Source organism: Scophthalmus maximus, chromosome 4 (assembly GCF_022379125.1).
Source record: "Scophthalmus maximus strain ysfricsl-2021 chromosome 4, ASM2237912v1, whole genome shotgun sequence".
NCBI lineage: Eukaryota > Metazoa > Chordata > Actinopteri > Pleuronectiformes > Scophthalmidae > Scophthalmus > Scophthalmus maximus.
This window is the reverse complement of record NC_061518.1, coordinates 10,770,124-10,788,664: the sequence shown is the minus strand read 5'-3', so window position 1 is coordinate 10,788,664 and position 18,541 is coordinate 10,770,124. Positions and strand designations below refer to the sequence as shown.

The window sequence follows — 18,541 nt, the reverse complement described above, 5'->3', positions numbered from 1 at the left end:
TTTACACCAGAGTACATTGAAGCTTTTTCCTACTACGATTGGTGTACACAAGTCCAATCCGAGGAAACAAACGGATCTCAGCTCCCACATACACGACTGAATAACAAAATTATAAGTCTTCATTACCGATCCTCAACATTTGTACTTTGCACTCAGTAATTAGTTCATTAGTTGCATTGGAAGGCGCAAGCTCCCTCTCGAGTTTGTGTGCGGTGGTGTGTGCGGTGGACCCCATGTTTAGCTGTCATTAGAAGTCATTTATGTTTTATCTCTCTGTGCTTGTGCTTATTGTTAAAGAATGCATGAACCCCCTCCCTATCTCTCATCTCTGGGGGGAATAGTAATTATGTTGCCAGTTGAGTGCTGGGAAAATGGTCGCTCCAACAGTAACTCATTAATTCACTATAGATTCTGCCCCACAACACGCCTATTGTAGCAAAGTCCGAGAAGGCCCGGGAATGCCGTTGAGTGGGCTTGTCACTTTGTTTTTATGGCAACATGTAAATCTGCAGACTATGAGTTTGTGGTTCAGAGTTGCGTAGTTTGTTGTGCAACTTGAATTTTGAAAGGCATTATATTTTTTACTGCTGTGTCAAATAACTGCCTGCTCCAAGATTATGTTTGAACATTCAAATGTTGCTCCCAGTAGGATCATGGTGTATAGTCTTAGGGGTTAAATTGTGGCAGAGGAGACTCTCTACATTTGTTCTTGCTGATGGTAGCTAATTTTGTTCACAGTGTGGGCTCTGTGGAGACAAACAAACATGAGCAGACTGAAAGACCCCTTATTGAATCACCGCTTTGTTTAACGTGTGTGCGCGCGCGTGTGTATGTGTGTGTGTGCCTCTCTGTGGCCGTTTGCCCATGTGGTACAGAGTTTCGGCACTGTCAAACCCAGCTATAGTTTACAAACTCCAATAATACTAATGTTTCTGTTTCTCAATATCTACAGGAGCTCCTATAACCCTTTGAACTGTGCCGCTTGACTTTTGTCCTTTCAGCAACCTGTTGTGCTCACTCGGTGTGTTATGATGCAATGAAGAGTTAGAGTTTACTCGGTGTTAGCTTTTTTGTTAATGCAGTGCCATGAAGATGAGGACACAGATGGAATACCCAAGGTCCTACAGCATCAGGATCATAGTCTGCAGAATTCAGTTTTTTGGGGGGGGGGTTTTGTCTGTAAAAAAAATCGAAATGTACTTTTATGAATGTCTTACTGACCGAAGTTATTTTTTCCTGCCCCAAACTATCTCAACAATTTGAGGGTACTAAATCTCACATATTGTGACATAATGTAACACAACGCACATGGTGACATATGGCTTTTGGGTGTTACCATGTGTAATGACTGAATCATTTTCACTGAGGTAACTTCACAGGAACTAAAAAAAAAAAACTAAAAATTAATGAATGAATCTTTTTCCCTGGCCTTTTACAGTCACTGATACTTTTCCTTGATGTAGTCACTGATACTATTGTGTTTTGGTTATCTGATACTGAACGGACCCATTCCCATTTTATATTATCACATTTGGTGCTTACGTTGATCTGTGGCTTTTCACTTTGTGCTAATTGCCAAGGACAGAGTCAATGGGATGAGGAGACAAAAGTAAAGAGAGCGGGAGGTTGAGGCAAACAAGATCTAGAGCATGAGGCAAGTAGAAGGTGAGGGAAAACTGTTGTCGGCCTTGTCTGCTTATCTGCACATTCCTGTAGAGTGTGTGCGTGCGTGCGTGCGTGCGTGCGTGCGTGCGTGCGTGCGTGTGAGTGATGGGTGGGGCAGAGTGAGAATACTGATAGTTGTGTATACAGTGATTGGTTGAATCCAAAGGTTCCAGTGCTGCATCTGGTTATCGTTCTCAGTGCCTTGGCAAAAACAAAGTGTAGTGTGTCTCTGTCTGTGTGTGTGTGTGTGTGTATGTGTGTTTGTACAAGCGCTTCTGTTTTGTATGCACATGTCTAGATACAGTCCACCATGTCTGTCACCTTTGTGTGCATTCTGTGCTTCCTCACCTCATATGCAATCCGTCATATCAGCCCTAATACATGTATGTATCTACGGATACTACTACTATTATATGAATATTAGATCTGGATATATCAGTCAGACTCTGCTCATGAAGGAATTTCCTTCCATGCCTTTCTAATAAACAAGTACATCAATCATTCCATTATAGGTTATTGGAGTTGATTAATGTGTTATTGGAAGGAGGAAAATAACCATAGGATCACAGAGATAAGCAGATATGTATTTATGCATTACATATACTGTATTAGTAAGTGTCCATTCCAGCTTTGGACCTTTCCTCCACCTGCACACACTAGAGTAGGAACAAAAGAAAATCCTTTCACCATTTCACTCTCAAATCCCAAAAATTAGAAGAGGCTGCTTGAAACTTTGAAGTTTGGGAGAAACAAAACCAGCGTGCACTAAACCAATGTGAAGGATTGCGGAAAAATGGAAAGTCAGAATCGCCCCGAGAAGTTACCACTCGCCTCTGTGACCTCGACACTGCCCGTCTCTCTAGGCAGAGAACAATTAGTGTGGTTGAGTTGGGATGACTTTGCTGCTGGATAAGCTGCACTCGATGCTAGCCTAGCCTAGCTGTATGTCTCGGTCAGTGGATAGCAGTGAACATTTTCTGAGTAGTCATAACTTGCAGATTGATGTTAAAATTATATTAAAATGACTACAATTAATCGCATATTCAAGTGTTGGCTCCCCAGCAAATAGATGTCATGTTCATGATACCTAAACTTGACACAAGGGCTAATTATTCCTTCTCAATTAAATCATGAATACCTCATTGTGTGTGACTGATTTGGATGAGCAACTTCTTCACAATATCTCACATTCAGCTTTATTGGTGAATTTGTCTGTGGCAGATTTTTACCACATTCCTCTGTCTTTTGTGTGAGTAAGCTCTCTGTAAAGTGACAGGATCACATGTAGTGAAAGCTTAGATCAAACATAGACAGTCTATTCATCTGCTCGTTGGCAGGATACTGCAGCAGTAAGATAGTCGAACATGTGTTTATCTTCCCTGCTACTTGAATATCATCTGTGTCCAAAAGTGTAAACAAAATACACTTTTGTGTGCTTGGTTAAATGACAGTGTTCTCCATCCACCCATCCATCCATTTGCTTTCATGAGACAGCAGCAGTAGACTACAGAGGGAAGCATGGCTCAGATTAACGTTTTAATCCAAAAGCCTGGATTATAGGTTTTGTATTTTATTCCTACACTCACTATTCTAGCAGTGACTCTGTCAGATATTTTTCAGTCAGAGGTGTGTGTGTGTGTGTGTGTGTGTGTGTGTGTGTGTGTGTGTGTGTGTGTGTGTGTGTGTGTGTGTGTGTGTGTGTGTGTGTGTGTGTGTGTGTGTGTTGTGTGTTGTGTGTTGTGTTGTGCTGAGCTGAGCTGAGGACAGTCCTAGTGGAGGGGTTTTCATCTGAGCTGTGTGACAGAATAGAGCTGCTGTTTGAAACTAATTAACTCAAGCATATATGAGCATGCCAGCACAACAGCACATCACTGCTGACTGCGGATCTGCATCATCGTCATCTGCCTATTGGCTACTTGCCCTCATCTGCACACCCATGTATCCAGCCCTCTCTCCTCCCCATCACGGTCACAACCTGCCCTTAAAATGGCTACAGCTGAATTCAACTTTTTAACACTGAGGCGACAGGAGTAATTTGTTGGGTTTGTTTTACTTGTGCACTTTACAGGACAGGCAGACAGTACGCACTCATTTCTAAGACACAATGTAAAAGCTTACATTTGGGGCTTACGTGCATGGCATGTTTGCTGTTGAGTGCCTGCCCTCCAGAAAGAGCATGTGCATGTGTCTCTAATTATGTGTTGTTTGAGTGTACTGCTGCTTCACTGTTTCCTCTGGGTCCAGTAAGAGGGGAGATATTAGTTACCATGGATACAATTGCCCCAGTGATGGGGTGAGCCGCCAGTTCATGGTGGTGATTGTATGGGAGCTGCAAGTCTAAACAATCATCCTAAAATCTAAGGCTCTCCTCTCATCTCCTCTCCCTCTTTCTGTTGCAGTATTTCGTCCCCTCTGCAGCACAAGTAAGCATCACGGTGATTGTGTATTTATGTAGTAAAGGGTTAATTTTAATTTTTTCACCCTTTCGGGACAGTGCGTCTTGTTGAGGTTGTATATGTATTTATGTTTACAGGAGAAACTAAAAAGGTGTGGAGAAAAAACAGGACCAACTAGCAAGTACAATTTGAACTTGGTGCATTTCAATAGAAACAGTGAGATAAAAGGCCTTTATAACGTTTTACAGTCCTGGTGTCTCGTGCAATGCCCACTTTGACGTGGTCGTCACGTCTCACACTCCCTCCTTGGATTGTGGTTTGTAGGACGAGGTGAACCATACTGGGAAGACTTTTCAATAGTGTGCACAGGGATTTTGTTGCAAGCTGTAGCTATTTCCTGCAAACAGGAAGCGGAGTGTTTTCCTGTGGGTGCTGTGGCTGCTCCTGCTTACATCCTGTCTCGGGCTATCAGAGAAGAGCAGGCACACTGACCTAAAGCTTTGTCAGGATTTTTTTCCCTCACACTTGTCGTCATCTAGAAAGTCACTCCTGCTTGCCCAATGCTCACTTTTTCTCTGTACCTCAGAATAGCCTGATGCAAATATTGAATTGTTTTCGCTGAAGTGTCAGTCATGACCTGTTTTCCCGTCTAGTTTATCTCAAAAAGTACTTCTTAGACTTTGCATTTGATACGCCCATTGTATGAAGCATTCCTGTGGTTCCGATGAAAGGAAGTCAGATGGAGGGAGTTGATGAATAATGGACCGTTGGACAACAGTGACGCACTGATAAAGAGCTTCTAATCCTCCTCTGCTCATGGTTCATAAGATGATCTCATTGTCACCTGCATTTTTTCCAATGCCCTTATCAAGTTCATATCGTATGAGAAAAAACTAGGGGTAATTATGGGTGTGTTTGACTGCAAATCTCTGCTTAATTATTGTTGTGTACTCATCATCCCTAACTCTGGTATGTGACGCAGGTCCGCATGTTTGTGGCTGTTTCTGGATGAATGCTTTTATTTCCCAAAAGTTCAGTGAAGCTCGGCAGCTAACTCTTGTGCACAGACTTTTAGGATGTTTGCAGTGTGTACTCTGTTCGTATAGATTCACTGTAAACGTGAACAAGCCCGGCGAATATGCGGAGCGAGAGGTTTGCGTTGGAGACGTGCATGCTTGACCTGACCCTATTTATCATAGCTTTCTACAGCAGGTTATTATTGTCCATTTCAGAGCTCATTTTTTCCACTCAGTTCATCAGTATGCCCCAAAGAGCTGGATTAGTCTCTGCCTTTGAAGAGCCTGAGTGAGCCCTTATCATCTGGACCGGACTGTGTTTTATGGTGGGCCAGGCAAGGCCAAGTCAGGCTGGCTGTAGCTTGAACAAAGAGGCCCTTTAGTGTTAGATCATGGCTCGCGCATGTGAGCGTGCATGTGTGCGCACTGGCAAGTACACACGTGTGTGGTTTGATGGGTGCTCTTTTGTTTGCCAGCCCTGGGCCCTGCTGGCCAGAGCGCAAGTCTGACTAATATGCATTTAGAAAATACACTAGGCTGCCGTCACTTTGTGCAGCATCAAGGCGCGCCATTGTTTCACACAACTCTGTGACTTCAGAGATAAACCTCGTCCTTTGTTCCCGTCAGTATTTTGACTCTTTTGACTCCAGAAAATGAGACACACTTGTGTTCGTGTTTCTTTCGGCCCTGTATGTGATGCATGATCTTAGGTACAACAAAATACATGAAAAAAAACATTTCACCTTTGACAACTATAGCTGGTGAGATTATAGCTATGGATTTTTCTTTTATTAAATGTGAAGCTACGTTGGCCTCTCATCCAAATAACATAATGTTAGCTGTTGAAATTAACCCAATTAAACTGATTATGTCACTTTGTTTCCTATGCACTTTTTTCAGTTTTCTCAGTGCTGCAGTTCTTCCTCCACTGTTTATATCTCAATCTGAGCCAATCTGATAATCATCACTTCACATTGCAGAGATTAATAATTATAATAATCTCATCTGAGAGACAGAGCTGTGGAGTAAATACTGGAAGCGGCCCTTTACCTGCGTTTCCCAGGCAACCTTGTATCTGTCATAAACGTGGCCTGTATTATTTATTTTTTCTTTTTTGACAGAGCCTCTGCACGTGTGATCTAAAACTTGCTTTGAAATTTGGATAAACGGCTTATTTGAATTAATATCCTACTTAAGACCTAACCAAATTATCTCACAAACTGTCCTGGTTGTAGTATCTATCTGTCATGGGCAGGAATTTTACCTCTGCAGCTGAGTCAGACTATAAATCGCAAGTGTCCTGTCACACTCATGTACTTGACCTATTCCCTCTTACTGGAACATGGATGTCTTCACTAAAATGACTCACACACCCCTCATTCCCTAGCAAGGCTGCTCAATGGTCAGTATGTGGGAGTCCTGAGGCTTGTCCTGGATCACAATATGTTGTTGTATGTCATTTTTATTATCTTGTTGCTTATAAATAGGGATTTAATGGTTTGTTTATTTTCATTGATTTGTTTTTGAGTTTCGATGGGTACTGGCACCTGGTATTAAACAGACTTGCGGCTAAACTATGGAAGACCGTGAAGTCAGTAAGCTCCAACGTTATCTGTTCTGCTCTTGGTCCTGGACATATTATAAATACATTTGCTATTTATTGTTGCTACATAAAAGTCATCTTGCACATTTTATCTCACTGACTTTGTTTTGTGACATTTGTCTATGATGTATTTTTGCTTTTCCCGATCTAGAAGAAAGATCTCTCTTTCTGTCTGATCCTGTGTGTGAAGGGCGGGGCAGAGCACTCTCACACGCTGCAGCGCTGTGCAACACACACACAAACACACACACACACACACACACACACACACACACACACACACTGAGTTTACTAAATGATATGGACATTTCTTAATGAATAAAAAAGTAATCATTAGCCTGATGATTATTATAGGTGGGTTTATGACTTCAATCTGAACTGTTGTTAAGAAGTTCACAGTTTCAGATCGATCAGAGCTGGCCTTGTTGTGTTTAATGGTACACAACTGATTGCGGCTTTATTTTATGATTTCTTCATTCGTCTTTGTCAGCTTGTTTTTTTAAATATAGATGTCTGATGACAAAAATTCGCCATCTTTTTTAAAGGTTACGTTTCTATGGTTTTAATAAGTGATGGTGATGTGACTTGTAACAGTAAGGTAGGGCCATCAGGCAAACAGCCGGCTCTTATGGAGAACTCTGGTTGTATAAGCAGCGCACAGCCTTGCCCCCCTCCACATCCTCCTCTCTCTCTCTCTCTCTCTCTCTCTCTCTCTCTCTCTCTCTCTCTCTCTCTCTCCCGGCCTCTCAGTACAACCCACAGTTCAAGGACAAGGCCACCTGCCTGCCTGACCGCCTGGTCACATGACCCCCGCACACTGTTGTTTCTCATGGCGCAGCCCTTCTCCGTCTGCCTGGACGAATGAATGGACGAATGAATGGATGAATGGATGGATGAATATATCACAAAACACTTTGGAGGAATGGATGTGTTTGGGAATGTCAGGGGGGGAGCCATGGTTAAATGGGTCAGGTCCCTTCACACAATAGTGGCATTACTGTGGGAGTTGTACGGCCAGATAGGGGAAGGAGGGATGGAGAAGGGGGACACCCAAGCCCTCTGCGCCAATTATGGACATAAATAACATCCACACAGAGCCGCCATGGAAATCAGGGTCAAAGGGTTAACTGTGTATTCTCTAGGTTACGGCCAACTGATTCATTGTCATACGGTGAGGAGGTGAAAGGGAAAGACTGAAGCACAAACCCAGATTAGGAGACCTACAGTTAATGTAAGATAGGTAAGTGCTTACTGGGCAACTTGTAAACACTAACCTACCTCTCCCCTCACTGTGCATTCACATGAACTGCAATTTCCTGCTGGCTGCCTAACTCTCTGGACCTCACTGGGCAGTAAAAAGTTCAAATAGGTGATTAACGAACCATGTCAAAGGGCTCAGGTTACTCTAAACTTTAATGTGGCTACCAAGAATAATTTGGATCCACAAAAAGTTTAGGACTGCAACTAAAAATAATTTTTAACATTGATAGTTTTTCCTATAAATTGACAGACAACTGTTTGGAAATAAAGCCCACACCAGTTTCCAGGGGCCAAGGTTACACATTCATACAAACATACACATTCAACATATTCAGTTTTCAATTAATGTGAGGTAAAGAGCGGTGAATCCCCATATTTGAGAAGCTGCAAATGTTTGGCATTATTTTCAATCTTATCTCGGTTTGTGTTTGGTTGTGCCTCCTTTTCAACAAACTGTCTGCACTTGTTCACAAACACCAGACGCTCTTTATCAGTTGGCTGTTGGTCTGAGTGTCTCCTCATCATATGTACTTGGCAGCTCTGCAGTAATCTGTACATTTAGGATAAGGGAGGGCGATGACAGTAATGACCATGATGATGTCGAAAATGATGGGTGAGATGGTTTGGGGCATTAGATAATGATTAGGGGTTGAGGTAGTGAAATTGCCATGATGATATGGTTGACGGACGACATGGTGTGTTATTTTAAAAGACTGATTATAGAAGCTATACTAAATGAGCACCCTGCCATGTTTTTCCCTGTTTACGTCTTTTCCTTCTCCTGCCGCATAGACTATGCTCAGCACTCTGCTGCAGACAGCTGTACCACCACTGCCTGCAGGCAGACAGACAGGACAGCAGCAGTGCTGCTCTATCAGACGTAGGGAAGCAGCGTAAAGCTGCAATTTAAAGCTGGCGACGAAGCAGTCTGGGGGTTAAAGAAAACCGCGCTTTGAGATACAAATTGAGCAGTGTCTGTCTGAACTTATAATATTTATTCATAGTTTCACATTGACAGTTTTCTAGCATTTACTGTGCCTCGTGTGGAGGAACCAGCAATGGCAGATCCCAGACGTTGACGGTCAACAATAGTGAATAATATGTAAAGAGGGAACCTGTATGATGTCACTGAATCAGAGAATGAGTGTGAGCAAAAGATGCCTGCCTGGCAACAGTTTAATCCAGTGTGGCAGGTCAGAGGAGCAGCTAAATACCGTCTTTGCTTCAGCTCTCTCTGGTGACCCAGCCAGAAATAATATAGGAATATTCACTCAATATTTGGAGCCTCAGTCGGGCTCTGCCAGCTGTTTACTCGTGCGGCTGTCATTCATAACCTTTTCTCTTGCAACTCTTGCAACTCCACGAGGTAGTCATGCAAATAAGCAACGGAGTCTACTTTGCTGGTAGCCAAAGACCAACTATGCCATATTAGCACAGTGAGACATACAACTTATTATTAAAACACTGGTATTGGAATAGGACGGGTGATCGTATCAGCCGATAGTCAAAGCCCAAGTATCAGTATCGTATTGAGACTGGAAAACCTGGATTGTGTATCTCTATTTTAGACAAGCATGCCTTTCTCAAGCTGCATGAAAAGAAATTTGTTTGCACAGTCAGTGACATTCTTGCCTGTCGTATTGAGGGTTGACACATTAAACGTGCCCACAGTGTGACAGTACTTTACTTCCCTATAGGAACTGAAAGATTTTGCAGTAAAAACAAAGCGTGTCAATGTATGTATGGTAGAAATTACCATATTGGAATGCCACTGATAATTGTTTTCACTTCCAATTTGATAAATCATTTCAAAAGCTTTTTGAAAATATGAAACATGTGCTCGGCAAACTCTGCCGTTGTAGTTTGATAAACACTTACAATGTTCACATCTTCTTTACACTTTCAGAGAGGTGTTGAGATATCACTGAGTGATTTTTTTAAGCTGTAGTTTACAAAGATCGAACTTGTTTGAGGATTACTGCAGTCTATTGCATTTGACTGCACGCATGCATCTAATAAACTGGCCTTAGATTACTGATCCTTTCCATCTTGTGTCTTGTGTTGCAGAGTGCAGCGATGGAGGAAACGGTCATATGGGAACAGCACACAGTGACCCTTCACAGGGTAAGTTTTTACGTCTCTTCAGTGCACTCTCCCCCTCCCGCCCGTCCCGGGCATCCTAATCCTGTTGTATGTCTTGTGTTTTCTTCACTTTTTCCCTCTACTGTTCCTCTGCCCATCTATCTGTCTTCTGCCTCGGTACTGAGTGGACCAGCTGCAGCAGCAGGATGCGTGGTCATGAAACAATAGTCAGTGAACGCAGATGGCAGGAAACAACGCTAAGGAAGACAGAAATCAGCGTTCGCTTCCTTACTACTTCATTTCACTTCCTTCCTGTTGGCAGCGTATTCTTCTCCTTAACACACTTCCAGGGAAAGAGGGAGAGGAGCATGTTGCACCATTTGCTTTTTTGTCCTGTGTATTTGTCACATGTAATTATGATTGATCGTGCCTCCTTAGTTCTGTAGCTACTTTAAGGCTGATGAATATCACTGACTATCCCTTCTGCGCAATCAGCATCATCAGATTAGCCATCTAATTTTCTACCTAATTATTTAAAGCTATAACCCCACCACCCCAGAGAACAAATTAATATACTTTTGTCTTATTATTATTGTTGTTGTTGTTGCTTAATTTCTGAATGTATTTACTCTGAGACAGTAAACTCTGCTCATTTGATGCCGTTGTGCAGCGTAGATCACCTGTCTAGACTGGCCCGCTCGCCGTAATCTAATTAGCAGCGGCTTTATTGAGGCTGAAGGAGTGGCCCAGCGTGGCCCGCGGTTTTCCGACTTACAGCTCTCCTGTGTTGTTGTGGTTGTAAGATTAGCCATTTCCATCACATGGCTTGGTCCCTTGGTGTCGGCTTTTGCGGCAGCAAAAAACACAGTGGTCCTCCAACCCTGCAGTGCAACTTCTTGGAAAATTAGCATGCAAATGCATTGGTTTTGTTGTATTCTACAGCACATACAGCAGTCTTTTAAACCCCCTTATTTTGAGCAAATCTAATATATATATCTTTTTTGTTTGTGTTTCTCTAGGCCGCAGGATTTGGGTTTGGCATTGCCATATCAGGTGGACGAGACAACCCTCATTTCCAGAGTGGAGAGACGTCCATTGTGATATCTGATGTGTTGAAAGGAGGTCCTGCTGAGGGACTTCTACAGTGAGCGTTTGACTTTATTGCCATACTATTTCTTTTGATTATGTTTAAACTTTTACTATATGTTAGTGTTGAAATACACAAATTTGAATGAGTTGAAATATTGAATATATATAATATTATTGATTTTTTTCTTTTTTGTCTTTAACTTTTCAGAGAAAATGATCGAGTGGTCATGGTCAATGCTGTCTCTATGGACAACGTAGAACATGCCTACGCTGTGCAGCAACTCCGCAAGAGTGGCAAAAATGCAAAGATAGTAAGTTCAACACTTGTTTAAATATATTCACAGTGATACAGCATGATTTAGGGATTGTGTTTATTTACTTTCAATTTTGTTTCACAGTATGTTTTTTCAACATTATTGATACTAAGTGTGTGTTTGAGTCACAAATGAACATCTTTTTAAAATTCCAAAATGTGTCTCTTTCCCAAGACTATCCGTAGGAAAAGGAAAGTACAGATCCCTGTTTCGCGGCCAGGAGACAGGGAGACGATGTCAGAGCATGAGGAAGAGGACAGTGATGAGGATGATGGTTATGAGCACCACAGTGGTCGTGGTGGCCCAAGTGCCTACGGAGGAGCGAGCGGAGGCACGGACACTGGCAGGCGTCAAGAGCGTGAGCGTAGCAACAGCAGCAGGCGGGATCACAGTGCCTCAAGGGAGAGGAGCATCTCACCGCGCTCTGATCGCCGATCACAAGCCTCGTCTGCTCCACCCAGGCCGGCCAAGGTCACCCTTGTCAAGTCCCGCAAAAATGAAGGTGGGCAGCACAAAGAATAACTATAAATACTGTGGATACATCTTTTTCTACATATACTGTACCTCAAAAAGTTTCTCAACATTGCAAGTACCAACCTTGGTTCTTGCAGTTAAGGGCAATCAGTGATACTAATATTCACTAATATTATTTTAAATCACAACTCTATTAATTAGAATATGGACTCCGGTTGGCCAGCCACATCTTTGTGAAGGACATCTCTCCCGAAAGCCTTGCTGCCAGGGATGGAAACATCCAGGAGGGAGATGTTGTACTCAAGGTGAGAGAAAAGCCCGAGAGAGTGTGAGGGTAAGACAGGGTTGTCAAAAACACAGTAATGGAGAAGTAAACTAATGTAATGATTATTAGAATAAACATAAAATATGAATGCATTAAGAAATGGTTTTGAGTGATTTAATAAATAATTAGAAGTGAATCGGGTGAAAGAAGAGGAAGAATCAGGTGCTGACAACATTTACTAGTCTGCTGGGGTAATCTGTGGGCTGCTCGCAGAGTGAGGTCACACATCATTAGTATGCAGGCTCACCAGCAGGAATGCCACGCATTCCATTTTTCCTCTGAATTAAAATCCTCTTTCATGTTAAAGAGATGCATTAAAAATCCAATATATTGTATCCTTAGTTTTAAAAAAGAGACAGAAATGTTTTCTATTTGAAATATGATTGTTTGACAAACAACAATAGCAATTTATATTTGAAAAAGATGAATTCATTAAAGTTTTACTTTATAAACTATATATGAAGCAATACAACTTCTGTAGGCTCCTCAACTACTCTATATTTACAGGATAATAATTGTTAATGTGAGGTAGAACTATGCTTTTCATAATTCCTCTTTGTCTTTTGCTGATCCTGTAATTTTCAGATGCACACTATGGTGAAATTCACAGTAAAATCCTGCAGGGATGACAACTTGTCTATTCAGCTCTTGTGCTGACCAGCTTCTCTTCCTCTGACAGATCAATGGCACAGTTACAGAGAACCTGTCACTGATAGATGCCAAGAAGCTGATTGAAAGGTCAAAGGGCAAGTTGAAGATGGTGGTGCAGAGGGACGAGCGTGCCACTCTTCTCAACATTCCTGATCTCGACGACAGTATCCCATCAGGCAACAATTCCGACAGAGACGGTGAGACAACACACACATGCAGCAGTGCGTCGTTGGATACAGCAAGGATCTGACTGCTCAAGCTGTGACTATTTTTCAAACACTAAGAAGAAAAATCATTTAAATCATAGTTGAAATAAAATCTAAAAATGTCTACCCTGATTTATAGTCATTGATTAAATGTATTTCATGTAAATTTCACAGACATTTCAGAAATTCATTCACTGACATCAGACCATTCCAATCGATCCCTCGGGCGAGGTAGTCGATCACGTTCACCTGACAGGCCTGAAACATCGGACCTTCTCCGTCACTCACCTCGACAGATCAGCAATGGCAGGTAAGCGAATTGCAAACGCGAAAACACACGCACGGCTGCAAATCTGGCGTAGGTCACCTGTCAGGCATGCCACAGTCATACATCCATACCCCCACGACTCCTGCATCATATATCATGTTCACACCCACAGGTTAGTTGATGCTGCGTAAGCACCTTGCACCACTAACGCATAAATCAATAGATAAAGACGTAGCATGCATAAAGTATCTCACTCCCTCTGTAGCCATCACTGATAATGCTTTGCTCAGGGAGAGGGCAAGGGACGAGGGGAGGGATTGATCTATTTTTCGGTGGACTAAGGGCTTGTTTTGAAAAATATACTGGAATCAAGCAAAGCTACGTGTATTTAACTCAATCTTTACTGTCGTTACCGTTGCTCTTACAGAAGGCCTAATCACCCTTGCTTGAGATTATTGAATGCAATGCTTTTTGATATCTGCATATACTCTGTGCACATTTTTCGCTGTTATTTTAATGTCCATGCTCTTCCTTTATTCTTCTGTTTTCTAACTGACAGTTGGAGCTTTCCGTAAGTCACCTTTGTTGTAGTTTAGACGTTGCATAGCTTCTCGTAGCTGACAACCAAATAGATGGCAAAAGAGAGCTAGAGGATGACTTTATCTCAGTCATTGTGGAGTGTGTGGAACATGAGCAATGTAAGCAAGAACGAGATACCGATCTTGGTTGAATGGGACAAGATGACTGACTATATCTTGCAGACTTGAATCCAGGGAGTGACAGAGGCTTGCTTCTTTTGGGAACAGACATTTGCTAAATTCTGTCATTGGTTGCTATCAGATAAGACAGATTTTGCTTGTGTCTGTAAATAGATCAGAGTAAAAACTTTGATACTGCGATAAAAAAGGGGATGTTTATTGAATCATGAGTTATAACCTCATGCATCCTTTAAATACTTTCTGGATTTGGCTTCATGTTCTGGATTTAACTCTTCAGTCTTCTGTAACCCGAACTCCAACTTCATGATGTCAATATGAGTCTTGAGTCATACACACACTAGGCTACAGAAAAATGTTTGCCGTAAAGAAAAACTAAGCACAGTTGCTATCAATGAGTCCGCTATTTCAAACTCATCTCTAATCAAATATCTCCACATTGCTGTGTTCTTTGTAAGATAAAGGTCTGGGTATGTTAGACATGGTTGCCAAACATGCTGTTTGCAATAATCTGTGTCGCTAAAGGGCAAACTGTCTTACATCAAATAAACTTTACTTACAACGTACTGGAACAGATATACAAATATCAAATGAATCTGAAAGACCAGTGGCCTCATTGAGACATTACTTACATTACTCGATCTGCTCAGTCCAGAGCCCGACCGATATATTGGCTATGTAGTGGTTGGCCGATAATATATCGGCCGATATGAGCCTTGCATGCATGTATGTTTCCTTTTATGTTAAGTGAATAATTTTTTGTCTTAATTCAAGTCCTATTTATTTTGTTGTATTTGTGTTTTCTTTTTTATTTATAGTTAATCTTATTTTAGTCAAGCCTCAATTATAAGTCTTTGTGAAAAGAGCTTGATAACAACATATTGGGAATCGCTTATTTATTTATCGATATCAGAAGTGTCTTTTACTCCAGGCTAGTATCCATATGGGTTCTCAAAAATCTGTGTCAGTCAGGCTCTGGACCAAACATTTAGAACTGCTGTTTAGCTCAGTGTGCTAGTGATAGTTTAGCCGCCTCACTAGTTACTTGTCAGTCACACCCTGTGAATAGATGGAGCACCAGTGCCGTTGTTTGATTAGATGAACAATGTTTCAGACTGCAATGTGTAACCAAACTTGTTTCAATGCAGGATGAGAGCAGGTTCACTCTTGCACAGATTACTTCCAATGTAAGTGAATGCATCCTTCTGATGACAGGCCAGTATGTGTTTGTTTTGAGCATTTATTACTAACGTTGCTCTTCTCCTTGTCTGTCTTTGCTCTGCATGTGGTTGTGGTTCAAGAGTTTGAACTGAGGAAATAGCATTCTGACAGACTAGACTGTGATTTTAGGGAATATTGTTATCTCCCAGTTTAGGAGGGGAAAAAGAAATTTGACACACTTCCCACAGAGCTTTTCCCCAAGCCAGATGGTTCTCTTAACCTGATTGGCTGCAGGGCTTAGAGGCATTCTTTTCCTGGGACAGAACGCTGTTCCATAATGCTGAATACACCCGATCATCAAAAATGACCCTCATTCAAAGTGTCTCTCATTGAGAGTATACTTTGTGCTCTCTGTGCTGTCTCCCAAGGAATTAAACTTAAAATCCACTTAATAAGCGTCATGGTTCAACTTACAGATACATTTGTGTGAGTAATTCATGTATTCTTTTTTATATTTTGCTACTTTATTAGTTTAAAAGCAGTTTCTGCATTTGGACATTTTAATTGTTTTGTTATTTTACAAAATGATGTTAGTGTTTGTAGTCAGCTTCATGGTGTAAATATTTTCTTGTGGGTGGATTTGAAATTACGGCAGCAATTCTGGTGTCATTGTTTGTTGATATCCATGCAGCCACATTTCTCCTGCTCCTTCACAAACATGTGCTCTCTCACCCGTACCTGTAAGGGAGGGAATTGAACAAAGGCTTCTGTCAAATGGTGTCTGTCGGCATGAAACCTTTTTTTAGCACCATCCTGCTGCAAGGAACAGCAGATTTAGGCCACAACACACTCTCTCTCTCTCTCTCTCTATCTCTATCTCTCTCTCTCTCTCTCTCTCTCTCTCTCTCTCTCTCTCTCCTCTCTTGTTCTGTCCCTTGCTCTCCTTTCCCCCGCTGTGTCACACTCTTTTCTCATTCATCCATTACAAACACAAGACACACAAACACACACTGTCTCTCTTTCTCCCTCCCGTTACAATTCTGTTATTTATCCTCGGGCAGCAGCTGTCATTTACCCTTCTTTCTCCACTACACACTTCCACACAAATCTCTCTGATGCTGATGACATATAAACTCACACAGATCAGATCCACGTGTAAAACTGAAGTGTAGCGAGAGCAGCTGGACAAATTCAGAGACCTGTAATGGGCAGCAGTATTAGTTAAATATGAATATGATGTCCATGCATTGCCTCTGTGATTCTGTATATTTTCTTAATACATGAGCAAAAATGAAAGAATAGGAATGGGAAAAGTTTCCTAGTGTGAGCTCATAGCACAGCCTGCACCTTCACATTCTTCCACAAAAGCTTTTGAATACAGCTGAAGTACTGTGCCAGCAGGCAGTCATGTGATCAGTCTGGAATTCAACCATTGTTTTAAGCAGCAGTCCTTTCTTCTCTGTTAGACATGGCTTACTAGAGTCTCACACACACACACACACACACACACACAGAGACACAGAGTTTTAGCTTGTTTATTTTCTCCGGGTTAAACAGGAACTTGAATTGAAAACTATCCTGACTCAAGAGTTTATGTTGGGAGACTCTGTCTCTTTTCTTTCTCTGCCTCTGTGCTTTTATTGGAACGGTTACTGTACTGCTCAATAAAATGGCAGTTTATACCAATCTTGTAATTTGGAAATTAAAACATTCATAAATCTTTTCTGCTCCAATGGAATTTACAGGGTTACCGGTTTCTGGTCGGGAATTTGTTTTGTACAGACCATACAATCAAAAAAGAAAAGATGGAAAAGGGTCTTTAATAGAGCTGCACATCCTTCCTTAATTGCTTGTTGTCTTTTCATCCAGTTTTCTGTCCCATGTACCCTAATTACATAATTCATGGTTCATTTGATTTCAGCAAAGTTCCGGCAATCATTTAAGAAATGCATTAATCTAAACTGTCAGGATAAAACTGTCATCATTTATATAACATTGACGGTCCACCCTTACTGAATTGCGCGTGTTCTTTTTGTTTATTTCAGCCATCGAAGTCGAGATGAGGAACGTGTATCCAAACCAGGGTCCATGTCCACACCGGTTAAAAGCTCTGATGATGGAGTGTTGTCACAGGCCAGCGACCAGGCCAGTTCCAGAGATGACAAATCGTTACCTCCGCTGCCTGGTATGGAACTCAACATCATTAGGGATGAGATCACATCTTATATTTATCCACCTCTTAGCCGTTTGTACAGTTAAGCATAGTTATGTTAAGACCAAGTCTGCGTACCTCTGTAGACTCTATGTGAGTTTTCTTCCTCTTGTTAGTTGTAGTCTCCGAACATGAATTATTAAAACGACAAATTGAGATTCAAAGTCAGTGAGTCTGGGATTAGATAAACCTTTTAAACTTAAGTCCTTTACTGTTTAAGGCACTAAAAAAGACTGTTATGTATTGTGTATTATCTTATCAACACATCTTTGTAAAAATTGGGTGTTAACAGATGATTACATCTTTTTCCTAAATAAGTGCTAACTATACATGTCATCATCTGAGAAAAATAACTCTGTATAACATTACAAAAGATAAAATACTCACCACCAAATAAGAAGCCCAGATATTTCCGAGAACACAAATTATTGCTCTGGAAAACATCCCCATGGTAACATTTCTGGAGTCAGAGTAAGCTTATGTGTGAATACAGCAAGAAAAGATTCATGGGGAGCGAAGTTTTTGTTTTTTGTCAATGTCCATACCCAATTTTCCGGAGTTCATGTCTGAAAACAGATTGACATAGATTACCGTTGTTGCTTTCAGCTTTTCATTTGGTTTCACTGTCACCTTCCACTTGACTAGCCATCTTCACCGTACAAAATAATGACACTTAATATAGTTCAGCACAGTGCATACAGGTTTTCTAAAGAGTAAGTGTGTTAATGTACTTGCTGTGTTTGTATTTGTGGCAGAACCAAAGCCAGTCTATGCACAGCCTGGTCAGCCTGACGTGGACCTGCCTGTGAGCCCCTCTGATGCCCCCGTGCCCAGCGCTGCACATGATGACAGTATTCTCAGGTAAATGTCTTAGGTGCACTCACACATAGCTCTTCACAGTATTGAGTGCACATAATAATCATGTTGGTATTGAATGAACGGTTGCAGAAAGAAGATGCCTCTAGATGCAATTGGACAGGGCCCATTGGTAGATTAAACTTTTATCAAATCCTGCTGGTAGTACGAGTTGTTTGTTCTTCTTTTAGAGAATGCCAGAATCATCTATGAGAGCGAATGAGCTTGCAGATTGGTCTGGTTTCCCA

The 18,541-nt window shown here is 41.5% G+C and overlaps 1 protein-coding gene across 16 annotated transcripts in view; it reads left to right on the top strand.

Moving 5' to 3' along the window:
- tjp1a (tight junction protein 1a) overlaps window positions 1–18,541 on the top strand; it is a 108,733-nt gene that overhangs the window by 66,748 nt on the left and 23,444 nt on the right. For 9 of the 16 annotated variants that reach the window (XR_007030551.1, XM_035627675.2, XM_035627668.2 and 6 more), the window contains 11 exons: window positions 10,008–10,064; window positions 11,042–11,166; window positions 11,320–11,422; window positions 11,600–11,927; window positions 12,101–12,204; window positions 12,904–13,072; window positions 13,256–13,391; window positions 13,909–13,920; window positions 15,214–15,252; window positions 17,272–17,411; window positions 18,194–18,299. Coding sequence is in view for 15 of the 16 variants with exons in the window: in XM_035627675.2 (XP_035483568.2) it covers window positions 10,008–10,064; window positions 11,042–11,166; window positions 11,320–11,422; window positions 11,600–11,927; window positions 12,101–12,204; window positions 12,904–13,072; window positions 13,256–13,391; window positions 13,909–13,920; window positions 15,214–15,252; window positions 17,272–17,411; window positions 18,194–18,299 (1,319 nt within the window). In the remaining variant the exon portion in view is untranslated. The remainder of the gene's footprint in view (window positions 1–10,007; window positions 10,065–11,041; window positions 11,167–11,319; window positions 11,423–11,599; window positions 11,928–12,100; window positions 12,205–12,903; window positions 13,073–13,255; window positions 13,392–13,908; window positions 13,921–15,213; window positions 15,253–17,271; window positions 17,412–18,193; window positions 18,300–18,541) is intronic. The other 7 variants (XM_035627673.2, XM_035627670.2, XM_035627674.2 and 4 more) reach the window with 1 other exon arrangement.